The 23,645-nt window shown below is 35.3% G+C and overlaps 1 protein-coding gene across 5 annotated transcripts in view; it reads left to right on the plus strand.

Annotated features, from left to right (window-relative positions):
* The window catches only part of GRM5 (glutamate metabotropic receptor 5), a 508,470-nt gene that overhangs the window by 174,815 nt on the left and 310,010 nt on the right, over nt 1-23,645 (plus strand). For all 5 annotated transcript variants that reach the window (XM_057748474.1, XM_057748477.1, XM_057748478.1 and 2 more), the window contains exon 2: nt 17,048-17,297. In XM_057748474.1, the coding sequence (XP_057604457.1) occupies nt 17,048-17,297 (250 nt within the window). The remainder of the gene's footprint in view (nt 1-17,047; nt 17,298-23,645) is intronic.

Here is a 23,645-nt window from a genome sequence, read left to right on the forward strand (position 1 = left end):
CAGCTTTAGTTTTACATTTCCGGAAAGAATGCTTGGCTACAGTTGAATGAACATTTTCCAGGTATCTAACTGGAGATATAAACTGGGAGCCATAGGTATTAGCTGAAGAATTGAGAATAGAGGTGACAACACGGGGAGAGTTTCTATTAAGAGGAGCCGCTCATAGACAGTGATGGCAAATACTGGCATGTAAAAAAAAAAAGAACTTATAGAAAAAGAATGTATAAAATTGCATATGATTAATAATAGCAATACTTGCTGAGGCTTTTTTATGTGCCAGACTTTGTGCTAAGCATTTCACATGCAAAATCACATTTAATCCTTGTAACCTCTTTATAAGAATTTTATAGATAAAGAAACAAAGGCTTAGAAAGATTAAGCAACTTGCCCAGATACTGAAATAAGTGAGTGAAGGAACTAGGATTTGAGCCAGGTTTGATTAATTCAAATGAGATTTAAACTTAATCTAACTTTGGAGCCATTTTCTCAAGGCCTGTTTTGTGACTGCACATTAGGAACAACAACAAAAAGCCAAAAACCAAAAACCAAACTAAGAGATAGGACAGGAGCTAACTTATTAACTTTTGTTGAGTATCTATTTTTTTGCCAGACATGCTGGTGGTTGTCCTACCGTTCAGATTTTAAAAACTGAAGCTCAGAGACATTTAAATAAGTTGTCTAGGCTCATCTATCTAGGAATATGCAAATGCAAGATTCAAACTCCATCTATATATTGCAAAGGCCAGTGTCCTTTCCAAATATTATGATGCCTCTGACAACAAAATTATATTCATTGTTATTGCGCTGAAGAATTTGGGTGCCTTTTGTGCCTGGAAGTTTTGGTAAGCTGCAGAGGGCTATATTAATTTGCTAGGACAACCATAACAAAGAACCATAAACTGGGTGGCTTAAACAACAAAAATTTATTTCCTTGCAGTCCTGGGGACTAGAAGTCTAAGATCAGTGTGTTAGCAGGGTTGGTTCCTCCTTAGGGCCTTACTCCTTGGCTTGTGGATGGCCGTCTTCTCCCCATGTCTTCACATGGTCTTCCCTCCGTGCATGTCTATGTCCTGATCTCCTCTTCTTAAAAGAATACCGGCCATAGTGGATTTGGGACCACCCATATGACCTCATTTTATCTGAATTACCTCTTCAAAGTTCCTGTCTTCAAATACAGTAACATTCTGAGGTACTGGGGGTTAGGATTTTAACATATAAACTTTGGGAATACACAGTTCAACCCACAACAAAGGTAACGAGTGCTCTGGGATCATGACCAAAACTGAACAGCCCATGTAGGATGTAATGTCCACTGCCACCACTTGCAAGTTACCACCACGTCTCACCTGGACTACTGTTAAACTCCAGACTAAGCTTCCTGCTTTTTCTCTTATCTCACATGAATTAATAATGTGTCAGCGTTTTGTCTTAAAAGACCACATGGCATAATCCCAAAGAGCATCTTCACTGTGTTCCATGTGAATATCAACACCCTCCAAGTGATGTTACCAAGTGGCCCTGCGTATTATCATGTCTTTGCTTCCATTGTCCCATCCTAATTCAGTCCCTTATTACTACTAAATTTGTAATTGTAAAACTCTATTGTTTCTCTCTGGACCATCACTCCACTCTCTTGTCTCATTATTGCTAGTATACGCTTTCTTAAGTGCAATTCACATAATGTCACCTACTCTCTCAAACCCCTTCTATTGTACCTTTCTATCTAATAAGTTGGGGTCTCCCCATTGTGATCCTAGCCTACTTCGGGTCCTCCCTTCTTATAGCCTCTGCAGTGGGAAGACTGGATCTTTACCACACACTTACCCATCTCACTGCCTCTGTGTGTCATTCTCTGTGCTCCATCAGGAATGCCATCTCCTGATTGCCAAAGTCCACTGCTTCTGCAAGACCCAACTTAAATTCTACTTTATATGCAGACATTTTCCTGACGTATTCAATCAGAAGTGACGTAATCTTCCTCTCTCCACCTTTAAACTTTCACTTTATTGTACTGGATCTTTTCACAGAGAAAGTTTCTATTATGGCCACTGTAAGCATACTGGCCCTTTAAAAGTCCTAGAATAACTGCAAATATGAAAGAGATTGGTTAGCAGAATCTTAGGAGACTTTTTTGGCATAGACCAGTGTTGGTGCCGGTAGTAACTCGTGGAATATGCACAAGAGATTTGTTAAATTTTCATTAGCCTTTTGTTAAGCACAGCCATTATTAAAAATTAAATTGTATAAATTTACAATTAAATAAGTTATTTTAAAGAAGTAAAACATCAGGAAATTCCAATTAAAAATAAATTATTAGTGATTATTTGACCACGTTTTACTGTTTTCTGTACTTTTTAAGCTATGTACAGCCATAACATTTGTATGGTCAATATGCTATATATTGGTATACTGCTGTGCATCTTTCTCCAGTGACATGTTCTGTCACCTCATGTTGGCAGCTTGAAATTAGTCATGGTGGAAATATTTACACTATGGAAATTGGCATGCTAAAAACCAAGGCTTGATTTTTATTGTCTAGACTTAAAGTAATGAAGAAAATGTTAGCAATTCAGATTAAATGTAGAAGAGTGTCACGTCTGTAACCATCACATTGGGAATAGCACAATATAAGAATATAAAGGAATATTCTAGTTTTTGAAACTATTTTCCATTTAGCTAAAGAGTTACTTGTATCATTGATTGGTGAGCATAGTGCTGACATACAACTAATTTGGTTTCACTTTCATCAGACATCTTAACATATATAAAAATTTCAGTCACCATTCATGTCAGAAGATTCTGGCCAAATTCAGTGAAGGCATTTTATAATAAAGAGGATTGTATGTTTTATTATTTGTAAATTGTGTGCTACATTTATAATCAGTAAAATTTATAACACACACACACCCCCTCCACTTATCACCACATGTCCTTCATATCGTGGGAGTCAAGGACACTCCTTGTCCAAAGCTAAGAAACAGAGACATTTGCAAATCGTTTAAATAACTCCAGTGTTTTCCCTCTTCTGTACAAATATAACTTAAGATACCACTTCAGATCCTGACTTCACGTATTCCTAGGCCTTTGTTCTTTGTTTTACTCTTGGCCAATGATGCATGGACTTGAAATAATTGCACATGTGTGCAACTCAGTAGTGTCTTGCCTCCCGTCTGCTCTACATACACAACTGACTGTCTACTTAGGAGCTACCTTGCTAAGGTAGCTTGGAGCCAATTCACGATAAGAAAGAATATGGGGAATAATACCTTGTGGAGACAATCTTTAACCATTGGCAAATAAGAGACTGAGGACGTATTCTTCGTTCTTCCTCAACACAGCCTTGAGAAGCAGTCTTTATGACCTCTTGAAAGATGGTCCCATGAAATGAGCCATCAAGTTGCCTCAGTAATCCCCTCTTGTATTGGCTTCCTCTCCTCCCCTGTATCACTCTTGGTTTCCCTCAGCCTTGCGTTGTGGAGAACCGAGGCTAAGATACTTCTCATAATCATGTGATGCAGATGGAGAAAAGCTTGAGAACATCTACTCCACTTGACTAAACTAGTCCTTTGAAATAGGGCATAACTAAGCTCTTTGCCATGTCAAATATAAAAATTAAAACTACCCAGACATAATTGAAGAGGGAAACAGAAGGTGCAAAAGGATGTAGTATATAGGTCTCATCACCTGCTGTGTCCAGTTAGAAGTCATTTTTTCTTCCTTTGAACTCTAACACCTATGTCCAACCAGTACTATGCACCTTTATTGTATTTACATAGATATGTATACATATGTACGTATGTGTGTATATCACATGTGGATATGAATACCTATCATATATATACAAACATATATAAAAATGTCTATAATTATATATATAGACACTCTTATATCAGCCCCCTCTATATTCTTATTAATATTATATTAACAGACATATTTACTTATGTACCTGCTCCCCAGCCTTATATGGTTTTTATTTTTTATTCATTTCAATAAATGCTTGGACATTGAGTGGGAGTCCTCTTAAAGGTATTGAATCTGGGATCAATGGAAACTACCTAAGATTAGGAAACTAGTAAACTGGTCAGTCTTCCTCCAACTACCCCTTTTTTCCCCGGGTTAAGCAAGAGTTTTAGTGGCATTTGTAAGTATATAAAACCCTGGAGTCAACATGAGTGCTTGAAATTGAAGAGAAGCTGAAATCACAACCCTTATGGACCCAGGAGATTTTGCCCTTGCTTTAGAATAGATACTTCTTGGGAATTTTTGATATTTTTACAAAACAAAACAACAGAAAATAAAAAACAAAATCAAAACAAAGCAAAAACAATAGCTGGTGAATCTGATTTACAAGGAAATGTACATTTCTTCCCCAAAGGGTTCCAATTATTACCAGCAAAATTTTTAATTCTTTTATAAATATATTTAGGGAGTTTTGTTCTCTTTGGCTTGATACATGTGGGGAAAATGCATGTCTTGTGTCTAGTGGAAAGTTATTCCCATTGTTGGAATCTTTTAACAAATTGACATAAGTACATGGAGGAGGAAAACAAAATCTTTATCAGACTAAGCAGATCTAATGAAGGGTGGAATATCTCAAAAGACCAACTAATACTTGATATAATGTCTGAGAAATTAGGTAGAATGGGTGATAGAATGAAGAGTAGTTACATAAGTTGCAGAATTACCCACTTCAGTGAAGACTAGTTTTCATAATGTTACCAGACACCTTTCCAGTAACTCTGCATTAAGTAGAATCTCTGACTCTTGAAACATATTTAATTTTACAAAGCAAGCTTAGCTTAGGAGTTATCCATAAGACTCAAAATATATATTGAGCAATGGAAAATGAAATTTGGAATGGAATGTATATTGAGAAATGGGAGATGGAATTTGAAATGGAGTATATATTGAGAAATGGAAAATTGAAATTTGAGCATGTATAAAAAATGAAGAAAATAGCTAAAATTTTCTTTATAATTATTACAACTTGATAAAACATGTAGGAGACAGATCTAAAATCCCAGTCTGTGGATCCTGTGCATATAATGTTATAGATAAAGAGACAAATTCACAGAGACCATGCAGGTGATAAATACAACAAGATTTCAAACACTGTCTCCTCACTCTGTACAAGGCACAGGTTACTGAACTGTGCTGCCCTTTATCATAGGTCTCATCTAGGTCCAGCTCTGGCCCTTTGGGGTCACAGTGGATGCAGAGTAGCTTCAGTACCAGAGCTTCTTTGCATGGCTATTCACAGTCAATGCTCAATAATAATTTATGAATGAAAAGTTGATGAACCTTGAGGGCTATGCTAAGTGAAATAAGTCAAGCAGAAAAACACAAATACTGTATGATCTCATTTATTTGTGGAATAAAAAAGCCAAGCTCATAGACACAAGGAGTAAATTGGGGCTAGGGGCATGGAGGAAATGGGGAGATGTTGGTCAAAAGGTACAAACTTCAACTTTTAAGATGAATAAGTTCTGAGAATATAATATATAACATAATGAGTGTAGTTAACCATACTGTGTTATACACATGGAAGTTGCTAAGAGAATAGATCATAAATATCCTCACCAAAAATACAGGTAACCATGTGATGTGATGGCTATGTTAACTAACCTCATTGTGCTAATAATTTCACAATAAATATGTATATCAAATACTCACATTTACACCTTAAATGTACACAATAAGTCAATTATATGTCTATAAAGCTGGTGAAAAAGTCGATACTCATTTTCTAAAATGCATTTATTCAACAAATACTTAGGCCGCCAAGCCTCTGGAGAAAGAAGGGTAACGATATAATCCCTTTCGTTGATTAGCTCACAGCCTCTTAGAAAGTCAAACATATAAATAACTACAATAGAACATGAAGACTCTTGTGACATTGAAGTGGGGGTCGGCAATGAGAGCACAGTAGAGGATATCCATTTTGAATTGAAGCGCTAGAGAATTCTGTCACTTCAGCTGAGTCTTGAAGTATGAGCAGGGATTAAACAGAAGAAGATCTCAAGAACGAGGAGTGTTGTGAAATTTAGAGATGTGAAAAAGCATGGTGTCGTTAGTGGTCTGTATATTCTTTGATATGGCTGAAGAATGTGCTATATACATAAAGAAACGGCAAGCAGTGAGGCTGGAGAAAAAGCCTAGATGCTAGATAATAAAAAGTCCTAGATGTCATAGAAGTTTAGATTCTACCCTGAAATGTACACATGGATATAAATGGATATAAATCTTCTCTTTGTATGCATAATTCAGTACTCTCTAATAAAGATGTAATGCTAGTCATGTGTGTGATTTTAAGAAAGGGTAAAAAGAATGAAGTGAAATTAATTTTAAACCACATTTTATTTAACCCAACACATTCAAAAATGTATCATTTCAACATGTAATCAATATTATAAAATATTAACGGGATATTTATTGTACCTTGTTTTTTTTTTTCATACTGTCTTTGAAATCTATTTTGTTTTATGCTGGCAGTGTCTCAATTTGAATTAGCTACATATCAAATGCTTATTTTGCCACATATGGCCAATGGCTACCAAATTGGACAGCAGAGGTCTTATCTACAGATGACAGTCACTAAGGCAGTAACCCCAGAACACAGCATGGTTGACCCCCTCCTGAATGGAGCTCAGAATTTGGCAACAACAACAGCACAGCCATTATACTGCATTTCAGTTCTTTCTGCTCATTTCTGAATCCAACAGTGAACGATGGTCCAGACAGATATTTCCAAACTGAGTTCCTCCTCTCAGTACTGCGGGAGTCACCGAGTCCTTCCAGAGGGATTCTAGCAACCACAGAACCCACACCGTGCAGATCTAAACTGGAGAAGGTGGTGGCAGGCCAGGGAGCTGCTGTCAAAGAAGTTACTTCTTTTCAGCAGAGGCTGTCAAGCTTGAGAGGTTTTGGCTGTGCTGCAGAGCAGTTTCTGCCTTCAGCTGGTAGTGGGAGAATTTCTGGGTTGTCATTAGATCCAGTTAGAATCAAGGATCAGAGGTGACTAGTGAGCTAAAACAGCAGCACAGTGAATAACTCACCCAGCCCCCCCAACCCATTGACACACAGTTCCGTATAGAGATTTGTCCTTTCTGTGGAAACGGAATCACTCTTAATGAGACATGCACTGCAGGTTTCAGCTGTGAAGCTGACAGCTTACAAAAAAAGCAAAAGAAAGTTGAATTCTGGAGGGTAAGAATGGGAATTTGGGTCATAGCTTCTGTTTCAATTTTTTATTTTCCTCTAGGAAGAATAGCCAGAAAAAGAATCAAGGCAAAAACACCATTATTTTTGAGAAGATTAATGAAGTGATATGTTTTCATTTTGCAGATCTCAATGTAAGCTATATTAACAAAGTAATAATTAAAATGCCAGATAATTTTTAATATCAAAATTGAGTTTTTCCATTCCTGCTGTCCCTCCTCTGAAGTCCTTCCTCCCTTCACAGCGAAGATTTAGTTAAGTAATTAATAACAGGTGCTATAGCGTGCCTATTTCCGAAAGCCTCCTTTTATTTTACAGGCCTTTGTCTATAGAAAAGCTATAGTTAAGCATTGTATATTTTGTAGGAAGACTCTGATATTTAAATAACAATTCTCATTAATGATGTGGATTGGATCATTTAGTGCTAAATCATACATGTCTATAATATTTCTAGTAATTGGACAAAAAACTTATTTGTTAAATACTATGTTTTCTGAGATGCATTCAATTTGGTAGTATCTGGAATTGGATTCAAATGAAATACTTAGTTGTGGGTGAGCACCTTTGGCAGAACCACAGAACTAAATTGAGCAATTCTCTCTCAGTACTTCAATGGTAATAATATACTGTAGGAAAGGAGCATGGGTTTTGAAATGTAGCAGATGAAAGATGAAATTCCAGCTCTTCTGTTCACTAGCTATCAATTGTTGGGCAAATTCTCTCAGCATAAACTCTATTTATAAATGCAGAAAATAATAGCTACCTCATAGGATTGGTTGGTTTAAATAATAATAATATGAGTTATTATTATTACTATTTTTATTTGAAGTGATAGTGCAGTACTTGGCATTGGGTTGGCCGAAAAGTTCATTTGGGATTTTCCCATAAGATGTTACGGAAAAACCTGAACGAACTTTTTGGCCAACCCCAATCTGTATTCTTAACCTTTGACAGTTAATTCCACAGGATCTAGATAAATGTTGTTGTTGTTGTGGAGGAGGAGGAGGATGAAAACTGTCATGTACGGTGAGTGCTTACCCTGCTCTGTGTTTTGGGCTAAGCACTTTCCCTAAGGTACCCCTGTCTAGAAATAAACAAAATCCCTCCTTTGATGTCTACATTTTCTTCCAGTTACCATCTTTGCTTTTTTTCACTGCCAAGCATCTTTCAAAAAAGTTGTACAAATATATTGCCTTCACTCTCTGTCTCCCATTCACACATAGCCTATTCCTTTATGGCTTCGACTATGTTGCCAAAATCAGTAGATTTTTTTCACTATGCATCTCATTTTAGCAGTCACACTGTTAATGTCCAAAGGAAAGGAAAAGCATGTTGTTACCTTCGTTGCCATAACAATATATTCTCTTGGTTTCTTCCTCTCTGTTGTCTTTGTCAGCTTTGCCTTCTCAATTAATGCATGAATATTTGATTTCTTTAGGGTATAATCAGAGCTCTCTTTCATCTACACTTTCCTCTATTACTGTTGCTATCCATATTCTGATGATCCCAAGTAGTTCCAATTTTAACTTCTATTTTCTGAGCCAGAATGTCCTTATTCAATTTCCGATTTGGCATTTCTACTTGGCATGAATTTAAAAGTAAATTAAAAATAAATTCTAAAACTTGATTTTTTTTCTAAATTTGATTCTCTTTCAGTTTGGTCTATCTCACTTCAACCCAGCTATATGAAGTAGAGTTACTGGAGGGAGTAGGTATCACAACTTTTGATTCCAGGGCTCAGCAACTTACATTACAGAACCAAAGATGGCAAATTGACAAAGATGTAATTGACATGTGTGACAGTTATAACTCTCATATATATATATATTTTTTGTCTACGTTGGTTCTTAGTTGCGGCATGCGGGATCTTTCACTGTGGCACACGGGCTCTTCATTGCAGTGTGAGGGCTTCTCTTTAGTTGTGGCATGTGGGTTTTCTCTCTCTAGTTGTGGCACGCAGACTCCAGAACGTGTGGGCTCTGTAGTTTGTGGCACGCAGGCTCTGTAGTTGAGGCACATGAGCTCAGTAGTTGCAGCATTCAGGCTTAGTTGCCCCATGGCATGTGGGATCTTAGCTCCCTGACCAGGGATCGAACCAACATCCCCAGCATTAGAAGGTGGATTCTTTATCACTGGACCACCAAGGAAGGTCTCTCATATATTTTTATTACATTGACTTGATTTCATGTAATCTGCCACATATGAATTTGTGTGGTCAACTTGTACTTTTGCTCAGAAGATCAAACTTCTTTTTCTAGCCCCATTCCTGGTAGCCAAAAGAAAAATTCAGCAACATAGCAAACCACTCAGCAATGCACTTGGCATTTACTTTTCTGACAATATCTGATATCCCTAGTTAGTATTCCCATAAATAATATTTTTGCATGTAGTTCAAAATCCAAGTTACTAAGTTATGTTATATTAGCTTTATTTTTCTGAATTCACTATTGGAGTATCGCTCAAATGTTACTTACATACCCCATGCCTAGTGTAATACATAAAGTGAATTCACTAAATGAAATCATTCTAGTACTTCCAATAAGAAAACACCCTGGATGGGATTCAATAATGTCCTGCCTCACACTGAATACTCTGCTATATGGATCATGTCATAGAAAGACTCCAGGGTAAGATTTGGCGGGGGGGGGGGGGGGAGTAGCCAAAACTTGGAAATCTGTTAGCAAAGATTTTCATGGCAAAGCCATTTGCCATAATTTGTGGAGTCTTGATGAGAGTATATGATATATTTATATATAGTTTTGTTGTGAGGATAGAAATACCTACCTTGAAGAACTTTGTTGTCTAGTGCCAGGAAGTAAACATAAACAAATGAGTGCAATATAGAGTTTGAAATTGCTAATATTCATTGTACATGTGGCTATAATGGGAAAAGACATACATTTTTGAAAAGGGGAACATCTTTATAAAGAGATAGGAATAAAATAAGAAGAGGTGTTTATCTCTCTGGCTTTTTTCCCTCCTGCTATTTAACCACTAGCTTAACTAAGACACAGCCCACTCAATATGGGCAGTTTTGGCTAAGATCCCTTGATGAACATTTATGGCCCCATGAAAGGATGGGAAGTGGTGATTCGGCACTGAGTGATTAATCCTGCCCACACATCTTTTGGGGGGATGGTATCATGCCAGGCAGTAACTCCCATGAGAAATGGCAGCATTTTCCTTCACTAGTCATTGTCAACAAAATATACTGTTTATAATAGCAACAGGATATGAGGAGTAAAAGCCATTTGGAATGTATTTATAAATTGTTATTTATATTGAGAATCTTAATTTCCTTTTTGAAAAAAAAAGATAATTGGGGTCAAATAAAAGGGAAAAAAGCTCTAACGTGGAAGGCCAAACTCAATAGTTTTTTTTTTAAGTGAATTAAATTTCCTAAAGTGAATACTATCTGAAAGAGTAGTTTTTACATATTTTTAGCATCCACTTGATGATTGTATTTGAACAAATAAATTTATTCTTCCAAAATTTTACTCTTATCTTTTTGTCCCTCATTTCTGTTCAAGAAATCCCTGAGTACCTATTATGTGATGATACGTAGTTATATAAGTGCATTTAGTACCCTCAAGCGGCTTATGGCTTTGGAAAATGGAATATATAAATATATCCAAAATATAATAAATAAATATATATATATAGCAAGTAACATAAATATAGGTACATAATATAGAATGCATAATTTTTGTTTCAAATTAAGTCTAATACTAATGTATTAGCACTGTAATGCTAATACTTAGCGCCCTAACTCATTATCTGACTCTGGGAAATCTTAGAAATCCCTAATGAAACACATTATATGAAGTGGATTATGTTTTCCTAAGGGGGAAAAAATGTTAATATCATGGGTTATAGTTTTGATCAAAATCTCAATATCAAATAGATCATTAGTATGATCAGCCTTGTCATATAAGTGAAGGAGGGACTTCCCTGGTGGTCCAGTGGTTAAGACTCCACGCTTCCACTGCAGGGGGCAGGTTTGATCCCTGCTCAGGGAACTAAGATCCTGCATGGGGAACTAAGATCCTGCATGGGGAACTAAAATCCTGCATGGGGAACTAAAATTCTGCATGCCTTGTGGTGCAGCCAAAAAAAAAAAAAAGGGAAGGAACTACAATTATAAACTTTTCTAGCAATTACAAGTAACAAAAATTATGCTCTTCAGTATTATAAAATAGATCAATAGGCTAAAATGTGTAAATATCTGTAGTCTACCATGTGCCTAGTATTATACCTGTACATAGTTAATTAATATTTATCAAATGAATGACTAGGTTACTATCCCTGTAGGAGATCCTTGAAAAGCATGGTGGAGTAGGTCAGTTCAGTTCCACAAGCATTCACTAGGTGGTGCTATGGAGAAGATGTGGTCTACATCGTGAGTAAGTTACAGTCTGGGCAACTGAGTTGAACAAGAAAGAATGGGTAAAATTTCAACATAGAGAAATGGGAAAAGGGTATTCCAAGTAGAAAGAGCATCATGAATAAGAGTAAATAACTGGGAACATGTGAGACATCTGAGCTACACATGAAAGAGCATAGTAAGAGGTAAGACCTCCCCCACCCCCAAATGAAACATAGGAGAGAAGAGGTTATGTTACCAAGTAAGTTTCTATGCAAGGAAAAATGAGGGTCTTATTATGGTGCAAGAAGTAAGAGTACAATGGAAAAAAGGAAACAAATGTCAGAGAAAGGAAAAATTTTTGTATCTTTTTAGTATGATTCTATTAACTTAATTTTTATTCTTACAATCAATTTCTTCAACATATATTTATAAATTTGAACCATATCTCCAACAGATATTTTGCCAAAAAAATACTTCACTTACCAGATGTAGCCTATCTATGTTGCCATTCTTTATTATCTTTATGCAGAAGTATGTTTAAGCCACAGTAGCCCAGTATTTACTGATAGTGAATTGGTGCCACCTGAAATAATAGTGGTATATGGTTATGTATTACACAGTAAATGATTCTTCCATGCCTGTGCTTTTAAACATGAAGTTCAAATAAATAATCGCTCTTAGGTTAGAAGAAAGACAAAGTTATTCTTAAGCGAGTCTTGTTTTCATTGTGTACTTTGTAGGCACAAATAGGGGCAGATGCTTTCAGATCTCAGCTGACATAATACAGGTCAAATAGTACTGGTGAAAGCAACTAGCTTTAAATAGCATTTGAAGTTGAGATATTAGAATCTCTTATTATGCAGGGGAACATAGAAGCCATTGGAAAAAAAATCTAGATGTTTTGACTATAGTACAATTTTGTCCTTCAGGTTTTAAGTGAAGTAATATTATATAATCACTCAATCACAAATGTTGCAATTCTGATCACAGGTAGGATCATTAATTGCACAAATATGTTCATCTGGCAAATTCCAACTTGGTGTTGATTACTTTGTACCACTCATTCATTCACATTTTTAAAAATTCAACTTGTGTTAGTTATCTTCCAGACCCCTTTAAAGAGTTAGGAATACAAAGAGAATAATATTCACATCCTGAAGGTATACAGTCTTATAGGAGCAGACACAAGTAAAGACAGTTTTCTGTTGTAAGGTCGAATGAGGAACGTAGGAAGGGATACATAGGTTGGGAAGATTTTGCAGAGGAATTCCTTGAGCTTGATAGTAAAGGAACAGTAAGTAGAAGGTGATTTGACATGAGGAAGGACAATTAACTGGACTTTTCCATTTTAATTTAGATGTGTGACATCTTGTGGAAACCATCTCAATTGTAAAGTCTTTCTGGCATACTAAAAATGACTCATATGATTTTAAGTAGAGCATCTGCTCTTAGAATAAATGTGAATTAAGCATTCTGCCATGGCTTCAGGGTTGGTATCTTTCATAATATAAGAAAAAGAATAACCTTGATCCTATTTTACATTTTCATCCATTGGGCTCGCATTCTGTGGTTGAAATGGGGAAAAAAATGCGTACAAATTAAACAGTTTTGAAAAACAATGCAGCCAAATGTAACTGATGTGATAGAAACATAGAACCAAAATAAAGTGTTATTTAAGCAATTGTTTGAGGTAAAATTGGATTCTGATCAATTTTGTTCTATAATAATGCTATTTACAAAGTTAGCTACCCCCAAATTCTCAAATTATTTTCATTATAGATTGTATTGTAATAATTGAATAAGTATATCTCACCAGAAATATAGATATCTAAAAGTTATAAATTAATATTTACTCTTTTGCATTTGATTTAAAGAAATTATAGGATAATTTTATCCTTACTATCAGCATGCTGAATTTATTTAGTGATGTTCACTTGGCATTCCATTGAAAATTTTCCATATCTCTCTCCAATTTCAATAACTTTTAAGTCTGTTATTTAAAATTTTTTTATCAAATTTGTACTTTAATATTTTTCAAAATTATATTATGCAGAATGGCTTAAAGTAAGAAAGAGCATTTTACTTTTTTTTTTTCTGGTTTTCACCTTCATATTTCTACTAGTATGAATATGTGCCTACTTTTTTAATGCCTGCTTTTTAATTTATAGAAAATAGACATCTCTAAATTCACATATATTCTTATTTCTTCTCAATATAATTGTATTATTAGATTGATCTCATTTTTTTCAGATTCAAATAATTCTGTTAATCCTCTCTCTTTTGTTTTCTGTATATCTTGACTTCCAAATAGTGAGTGGAGTATTATACTTTCCTTCCGCTTCTCGTCAGCTCTCCCTGCTTCCACATCTCAACCTAAAATCTTTCTCTTTAATTTTCATTGGAAAGGTTGGTAACATGTATTTTCTATTGCATAATAAGTTTTGTACCTTGTCTGTATGTGAACTTATACAGTTAAAAATCAATAATTGACGTTTGCATCATTATAGCTATAAAGTGTGAGCTAAGAGTCAAGTCAGATTATGACTACATTTTCTTCTCATAATTCCAAGCCACAGACCCTCTGCTACTTAAAGAAGAATGTCTAATGGATTCCTTCTTACTTTTACTGGTTGCTTAATATGAAGCCACAGACTAGTTTCACGCTTTACACCATATCTTCCTTTCTCAGTCACCTTTGTTTCCTTGTTGGAAAATTAAATCTTTGCTTCCTCACCTTTTTTTCTCATTCTATACGTTGCTTAAAGTCTATTTCAATTTCTTCAAGAAGCCTATGAAATTATTTATAGTTTCTCCTTTATTTTTTGTAATTACTCTTTTTTGTATCTTTATTGAATTATAATTGCTTTACAATCTTGTGTTAGTTTCTGCTGTACAGCAAAGTTGTAGTCATTATATTAACTACTGAAAATGTAAACACTTCAAGCTTCCCAATTTTATTGGAACGCATATTCCCATTTTTAATTCCCAGCTTACAACGGGTTTCTTTTATTAACTCAAAATTAGTATTATGCGGAATTTTTATGTTACACATATATTACAACTGTTTCCTATTTTAATTTTAAAGAATACAGCTTGGGCTTTCCTATGACAAAATCATATTTCCCCCACTAGTTTAAGCTTATTTTTTAGTCTGATGTTCAGTATTAATGCTGTTTGCTCCATGATTTGTTTTAGATGTTCCAAGACAGAGCATCTTAACTATGTCTAGAATATTCTTTATAACCCCAATATGTGCAATTAATTAGCTTCAGGCTACCTATAACATATTTTATGTATGTAAAATATAATATGCAAAATACCCATATGTTAGGCAGTATTATCTGTGATTTTCAGATGATAAAGCTGAGGTTTAGAACAACCCAAGCTAAATTAGAACCCATATCTCTCTAATAACAAAGTTCTCTATTACAAGCTACTTCTATATATAACTTACTGTATAAACAAACAAAAAAATAAGTTAAAACAAGGCTCTTTGGCGAGGTGCTAAAGATTTTAAATTTGTCAGGTATTTTTTCTTGTTTATGAATATATTGAGAATTTTCATTATTGCCATCACAACCACTATGTACCTAATATGAAATTATTTATCCAAATGCCCCAGCATTAATTAAAGCATCAAGTGCAAGGTAGTCAATTGAAAACAAGAGTTGGCTAAAAATAATTAGAGAATAATAAATTACTTAGGTTAGTGTAAGACTAGTAATTTAGGCCCCTTGGCACATTTTTCAGGGAGAGCCCTTTAAACTTTGTTAATTGCAAAATAACTGCATTGCCTACCTGCCATCATCATGGAGGCTTCTCGTTGCTTTGATTCTGGAGAAGAAGGAAAGATGCAGCTGGCCTACCAGTATTTTTGGCCTGGAACTCAAGGTGGCCTGCTCTGCTTTGCCCTTTATAGTTTGTTCATGAAGATAAACTACACAAAAACCCACCCTCAGAGCCTGAGGTTCTCATTTGCAGCAAGGCACCTGTGCTATGGTGGAGCATACACAGGGCCAGGAGGGAGAAGATAGATTTTCAAACCCAGACTCTGCTGAATGTGAACTTCAGTTTTATCAGCTGCGAAGGGAAGATAATAGTACCTTTATCACTGAGTTGGCGTAAGAAGCAGGGAGCCTATATACATGAACTAAATTTCCAAAGATCATATTGTTACCTGGGTATAGTTATTTACAAGTTATCTCTATTTTCATCATATAATGAAGTGTATGTACTTCTTTATTCGAGATCAACTCCTCCTGATGAAATTCCATTCCTCGGTCTAGTTGATATCTAGGCAAGTTACATCCCACAGCTTGGTCCCATAGCTTGGTTGTCTTGTAATACTCTCCTTGTATTCTTCAAATCAATCTCCCTTACCCACCTAATCTTTTGAAAACTCAGAAAAAGAACCTATCATGATTTGTGGGGCCTCAAAAGGCTCCAGAAATATCTAAAATTGAAGCATCATGGCCTTTAAATGGGAAAGAGAAATGCAGATATAATTGGGCTTCTGAGTTTCCTAAAAGCCATAAAAGAATGGAGGAAGCAGAATCTGCACTCTTAGATCTGTGAATGGAATGCAACTTACTACCTACTGGGGATTTTAACTCTGGACAACTGTAAACCTAACTGCCTCATCGGTAGAAGGAGGTCGTAATATACTTCTCAATATACTGAGAGTTAAATGAGGTCACGTGTATAAATCTTGATACACTTCCTGGCCTATAAGTGATTGTCAATATTGATCCCCACTTTCCGTAATTTTAAAAGATCACCATCAGTCCTTAACCCCAAAATTTTGCAAAAGACTTTGGAATTATTCCCCCGTATCACTAACTTACCTATGGTGTGTATAATGAAACTTTAAATCTTTTAAATAAGCTTATACATTTATCTGTGACAAGACTAAAATCTCAATCAAGGATCTGGAATTTTCACTTGAGACAAAACCACAAACTCTGATTATTAATAAAATATATGCATAATATTCTATAAAATATAATACTCTCTAAGATACTTGTATAGCATCTATGCTATATAAAATCTATGTATTGCATCTATATATTATGTCTTCAGACACAAAAATCTCAATCAGTGGGGTGAGAAGATCATAGAATGAGAAGCAAAAGGAAGTGAGACAATTTAAAAACAGCAGATAAATATTTTCCATCATCTCATGTGAGAATTTGAACTTTTTGTCAAAGGGGGAGCTGAATTGCTTATACTTTTTGTGTTATTCTCTCAGTGAAAAAACTTTAAAAGATGAATGCATACATGTGTACTGTAGTTTCATTGTAAATTGCCCAAATAAGCAAGTCAGTGAAAGAGCAAAATCTCACTTAGGCCTTCAGGTTCCATATCCAATACAGCCAGGTGACCTTCACGCTCCCAGCACTTCTGCATTCCGACTCTACCTAATGGATCCAACACTCTCCCCTCTGCTTATCTGTTTCCACACAGGCAACTATGGAGAAAGTGGGATGGAAGCTTTCAAAGATATGTCAGCCAAGGAAGGGATTTGCATCGCTCACTCTTACAAAATCTATAGCAACGCGGGGGAGCAGAGCTTCGATAAATTGCTGAAGAAGCTCATGAGTCATCTGCCCAAGGCCCGGGTGGTGGCCTGCTTCTGCGAGGGCATGACGGTGAGAGGTCTGCTGATGGCCATGAGGCGCCTGGGGCTGGCAGGAGAATTTCTGCTTCTGGGCAGGTAAGTGACAAGGAGAAAATTCACATGGAGGTAATGTCAGGAATTTGGCAGCATCAAAGGGTATCTTTTGGTATCTTTTGGACAGATGCTTTGGAACCTTAATCTGTGTAGTGCAAGTAGAGCTTAAACATCATGAAAACACTAGCACCTGGAAATAATCATGGAAAACAAGTAGATATGCCATGTGCTGATTACTGATGATAGCAGAAATCAACATTTGAAAATGATGAGTCCTTAAGTCCTCAAAAAATAATTGTAAGGAAATGAGAAGGATTTTTAAATACTTGTATAATCCCTTCGGAGGTAAACACATTTGAAACTTTATGCTTCTGAAACTGATTCTGAGAATGGCTATGTAAGCTTGTTTGTTAATACAGAATCTTAGAACTGGGGGCTGGAACGTGAAGAATTGCTTCTAGAACTAATTTTAAAAGCATTGGTAATTTGGCTTGTTATTTTATATTGCAAAAGTGTTTTCGCATTGCCTGATCACTCACATTGTTACCAGACAAGTTTCTAAAAGATTAACTTCTGCAGGGACTGACTTTAATTATCTGGATAATGCACTTGATTGGCACAGCTCAGCTCATTTCCTCCTGATCCTGTTGAATCAATATATTAGTTAGGGTTCTGCAAAGAAATAAACAACAAGGTATATCTGTGGAGAGAGATTCCCAGGAGAGTCAGTGTTATAGCTCTTGTCTGAAAGCTGGAAGGCTTGAGACCCAAGAAACGCCAGTGTTTTTGTTCAAGTCTGAAGGCCAGAAAAGACTAATATCCCAAGTCCAGCAGTCATGAAGGAGGAGTTCCCTCTTACTCAGCCTTTTTCAGGTCTTCAATTGATTGGATGAGGCCCACCCACCTTAGGGAGAATAAACTTCATTGTTCAGTCTACCCATACAAATGTTAATCTCATCCAGAAACACCCTCATAGACATAATAATGTTTGGCCAAATGTTTCTGCACCCTGTGGCCCAATCAAGATGTCACATAAAATTAACCATCACAATCCAACACCTAGTGTGAACAGGTGAATGCAGTTCACCATTTTATACCTTTAAAAAGTTATCACGTATCTTTTCTCAATAGGTAGCCAATGTAAAGAACAGAGAAAACCTTCAGAACCATTGCATCTTTCTTAGTGTTACTGTCCAAAATAAAAAGCCAACTCACTTGTTATTAACTTTTGATGGCTCATTAAAGAAAACATACTTCCTTTATTTTCCAAATGCTTAACTGACCTTCTGTGTTCAGACTTAGCTCCTGCTTGGCTACATTTTATGACAGCCAGTTTATGTACCTAATTCTTTTCTGTCTGAGCTGATGGCAGTAGATTGATGGGACTATTTTATATGAGGCCAACCATCCTTCATAAAAATGATATTGAGTGAGATTCCTTTCTCATCGATGTCATACATTTTGTCTAAAATCATCCCTAGCTGGCAAGAGTGATGCATCAGTTAGTTTCATACAATCTATGAACATTTTCACTGCCAATATTCTGAAATTCCAAAGTGTACTGTTACCAGCGGGATAAAAAGAACAAGAAAGAAAGAAGCTGGCTTTAAACAGTCCTGTTTTTCTTGGGTGGGGGTGGGGGGTGATAAGGGAGTCTATAGCTGCTATCTGCCACATTGCCTACATTAATAAAACAAATCAACAGTACTTCTTTTTCAGCCATATGTTATGTCAACAAACAAATGTTTTTTGATCACATGTACCTAAGAAAAATAGATTAGTATTTATTATATTTGCCATTTTCCATCTATATTTTTTGCCAGCAGTATCACAAGGCAAAAATTCAATATTTTGTATATTTTAAAATTTATTCTGCATATGCTATTTATAAGTTCTTTTCAGTTATGATTCATAACCTTTAATTAGACTTCTTAATTCTCTCATTGATTGGCTAATAATAATTCAACATTTTCTTGAGCACCAGTTTATCTTTGAACAATTTTGTTAGAAAAATCTTCCTTCCTCTGAATTTAAAAAATGTCTCTCTGTAGTTTCCATATCTTGGATCATATTCTTTTCTTTGAAGGTGACATGTGATACTCTTTCAAATGTTTGGAAATAACAGTATGGGCCTTAGTCCCCTTCATCTTCTCTTTGAAATCCTCACTTCTTCCATTCTGCTTCTTCATAGTGAAAAGGCACTGTGGGTATTAATAAAACCATTTATCAAGACCATTTATAGGATCATTTATCAACTGCTATCTGCCAATTACTGCACTAACCACTTTACATGCATTGTTTCATTTAATTATTCATTTGACAAATATTGAGTGGTTAGTATCTGTTAAGATGCTTGGAATATATCAGTGAACAAAATAGGCAATAATCACTACACTTATGGAGCTTACAGATGATAAGTTAGGTAGGAGGTAATAAGTGCTGTGAAAAAAATCTAAGAACACCTTGTATGAGTGCTATTATCATCTCTGTTTTATAGACAAGGACTCTAAAAGTCAATAAATACTGAGAAATAATAATATGGTATATAGATGTATGCCTTGAAGGCAAAATTTAAAATGTCTATGTAACTCTAGAGACTATGGAGTTAGCACTGTGTTCTACTGCTTCTTAGTAAGTTTAAAATATCCCTATCCATAAAAGTGGAGGTCTAGGACACTGAGCAGAAAAGCAAAATTTAATAGTTGTAAGAGAATTTAGAGCATCTATTCCCTCCCATTTTACAAACTGATACCCCAGACGTTTGAATGACATAGTTAAGGTCACACAAAAGCCCAGTTACCATGACTCAAAATCTTGTGCTTTTCTCTACTTATCTGTCTCCTATAGCATAGAAACAGGGGAGAAGTTATAATCTGATAGCAGATCCCTGGTTCTTCATAGATCCTTGGTGTAGGAAAAAAAAAAAAAAACTATCCTAGATAATTCTAATTGAAGTTAGCATTTTTATATTAATGTTCCCTCCTAAAAATATCCTATTCAACTCACCCTATAACTCCTCCTACTATTTTAAGATAATATTCTTTGCATATACTGCCCAATCTCTTTTTATGCTCCTTCCTTCCCCTACCCCCAACTCAAACTTGGATGGATAGCTCTTATAAACTAGAAGTCAAAGCTAAGAGAAAAGACTGCATATTCAGAACTTCCTAGAGGGTTCCACATTTAACAGCTATAGTTACTTAAAAATCTATCAAACTGACTTGGGACAGGAATGTTTAATAGGTCATTCAACTAAAATGTTAGGCAGGTCTAAGATAACTCTGCTGCTGAGACAACCTCATCTATCAACATATCTCACCATCTGTGTTGCACATCTGTAGAATGTTAGAGTGATATAGACCTGGCCACTGGGTCTTCTCATTTGAGCTCTGGGTAATCTGTTGTCTCATTGCAAATAAAAATGTCCTGTCCAGGTCCCGGAAATAGTCTTGCTTAACACTTTAGCCCTGACAGCAGGATGAGATCAATAATCTGAACAGTAATGACATTTCTAAAGGGAATTATTTTTCTAGAATGGATACAGTGTTTTAGATCTTTACTTGGGAAAATATTGAGATGTATTATTTACAAGTTGTAAACCTAAATATTAACTTGGAAACAAGGACCAGTTTTTAGCAAATTAACAACTTAAAGATCATTTTATCTTGTCTATGATTAACTAAAACTATTTTAGCTATTTGAATTAAGAATTTCTCCCCTTCAATGTTATGATTGTTACCAGGACACAGGAGGAAATGTACTTAAATTTCAAAACTAATTGAGAATTATTACCAGTGTTTCGTTTTTCTTTCCCAGAGGTTCCTGATTTCAAGCTACTTTTTTTAGCTTTTACAATGTTTTTTTAATTGAAGTATAGTTGATTTACAATGTTGTGTTAATTTCTGCTGTATAACAAAGTTATTCAAATATATATATGTATATACATATGTATGTATATATATATACTTTTTTTTATATTCTTTTCCATTATGGTTTAATCTCAGGATATAAAATATAGTTCCCTATGTTATACAGTAAGACTTTGCTGTTTATCCATTCTACATGCATTAGTTTGCATCTGCTAACCCCAAACTCCCATTCCATCCCTCCCAACCTCCCTTTACCCTTGGCAACCATGCATCTGTTCTCTATGTCTGTGAGTCTGTTTCTGTTTGGTAGATGAGTTCATTTGTGTCATATTTTAGATTCCACATGTAAATGATATGATATGGTATTTGTCTTTCTTTTTGTGACTTACTTCACTTAATATGATAGTCTCTTGTTCCATCCATGTTGCTGCAAATGGCATTATTTCATTCTTTATTTTTAAGGGTGAGTAGTATTCCATTGTATATATGTGTGTATATATATATATATATATATATATATATATATATATATATACCACATCTTCTTTATTCATTCACCTGTCGATGGACATTTAGGCTGCTTCCATGTCTTGGCTATTGTGAATAGTGCTGCTATGAACATAGGGGTGCATGTATCTTTTTGAATTATAGTTTTGTCAGGACATATACCCAGGAGTGGGATTGTTGGATCATATGTCAACTCTATTTTTAATTTTTTGAGGAACCTCCATACAGTTTTCTATAGTTGATGTACCAACTTACATTCCCACCAACAGTGTAGGAGGATTCCCTTTTCTCCACACCCTCTCTAGCATTTGTTAATCATAGATTTCTTGATGATGGTCATTCTGAATGGTGTGAGGTGATACCTCTTTGTAGTTTTGATTTGCATTTCTCTAATAATTAGCGATGTTGAGCATCTTTTCATGTGCCTGATGGCCATCTGTATGTCTTCTTTGGAGAATTGTCTGTTTAGGGGTTCTGCCCGTTTTTCAGTTGGGTTGTTTGTTATTTTGTTGTTGAGTTGCATGAGATGTTTACCAGTGTTTCTTAATAGAGGTCATGATACATCAGTATTTTTCAAGATGGAAAGGATAAGAGCTTACTCTAATATTTTTGTGGATAGAATTACAAACTATTGCTTTAGTAAAACTATGATAGTAGCTATTTCACAGAAGTAGACATTAATCTTGATCCTTGTATATCACCAGAGTGTTCATTCCAAATTAAAGTTATTTGTAAATAAGTATACTTGTCTTCCACTGGGCCATTCAGTGTAATTTAATTGTAGTGTGGAAAAAAAGTTGTTTTTTGGAAGATATTCATAATTTATTTACAATTTCCCCCAGTCCAGATGTAATGTAGCAGTCAGGGGTCATTTTTATCAGAGGCAATAATGCTGGGAAATAGTTGACATTCTACTTTTGCCAAGTTGCCAGGAGTACAGTGCTGAACAGTTAGGCAGAAGTTAAATCCTCAGGCAGAAAGGAGGAGGGCTTGGCTAAGACTTTATCATAAAATATATCACAATTTATTCAGCTAGCCCCTCTCCATGGACCTTTTGGTTGTTTCCAGTCTTCTAGTACTATAAATTATGTTGTAATATATAACGACAGGCATATTCTCTTTCATATTTGTAGAGATGAATCTTCAGAGTAGATTCTCAGAAGTGGGATTAGCTAGATGAAAAGATAAATGCATATGTACTTTTGTTAGATAGTGTCAAATTCCCCAGCATAAGGGTGGAACAACTTTGTTTTCTCTTCAGTAATATATGGAAAGTAGCTCTTTCCCCTCCGCTTTTCTGACCAGATATATGTCAAGCTTTTCATTTATAAATCTGATAGTTGAAAAATGGTGTATCAAAGTAGTATAATTTGTATTTATTTTGTTATACACAAGATTACACTTTGTTTTTTTATGCTAAAGTACAATTGTATACTTTTTAGTGAACCATCTAAATACATCTTTTGTCCATCTTTTATTAGGTTAAAAAAGTTATTTTCATTGAGTTCTCATTATGTGTTAGAGGACAAGGAGAGAAGGAAACAGTGGGAAGGAGAGGATTGGGAGCAAGGGAGGAGAGGAGATGATGAGAGATGAAAGAGAGAGAGAGGGAAATTTAATGATCTAAGAGATATTGGATGTGTCAAGTTTTAGATACCTTTAAGTTTGGTAATAATATCCCCATTTTATAGGGGAGAAAACTGAGATTTAAAGTAGTTAAATGACTGGACAAGATCACACTAGTTTCCTAGTAGCCATTCTCAGTATCACAAAAAGAGAAGTCTTTTAGCAACAGAAATATTTGTACATTTATGATAACTTCAATCTAATTTTGCTTCAGTTTTGTTTTTGTTGTTTTAGATTATCCTTTGAAAATTAAATAAACCTAGTAAAATGCCTTAAAAATTGTTGGAAATTTTGTGATGAATTTGTAATGCAAATAAAGCCAGCCAAACTGTGTCCCACTTTGCCTGGAGTTGTTTTCCTCCTTATCTTCATTTGAATTGGGAAGACC

This window comes from Hippopotamus amphibius, chromosome 9 (genome assembly GCF_030028045.1).
Source record: "Hippopotamus amphibius kiboko isolate mHipAmp2 chromosome 9, mHipAmp2.hap2, whole genome shotgun sequence".
Classification (NCBI taxonomy): domain Eukaryota; kingdom Metazoa; phylum Chordata; class Mammalia; order Artiodactyla; family Hippopotamidae; genus Hippopotamus; species Hippopotamus amphibius.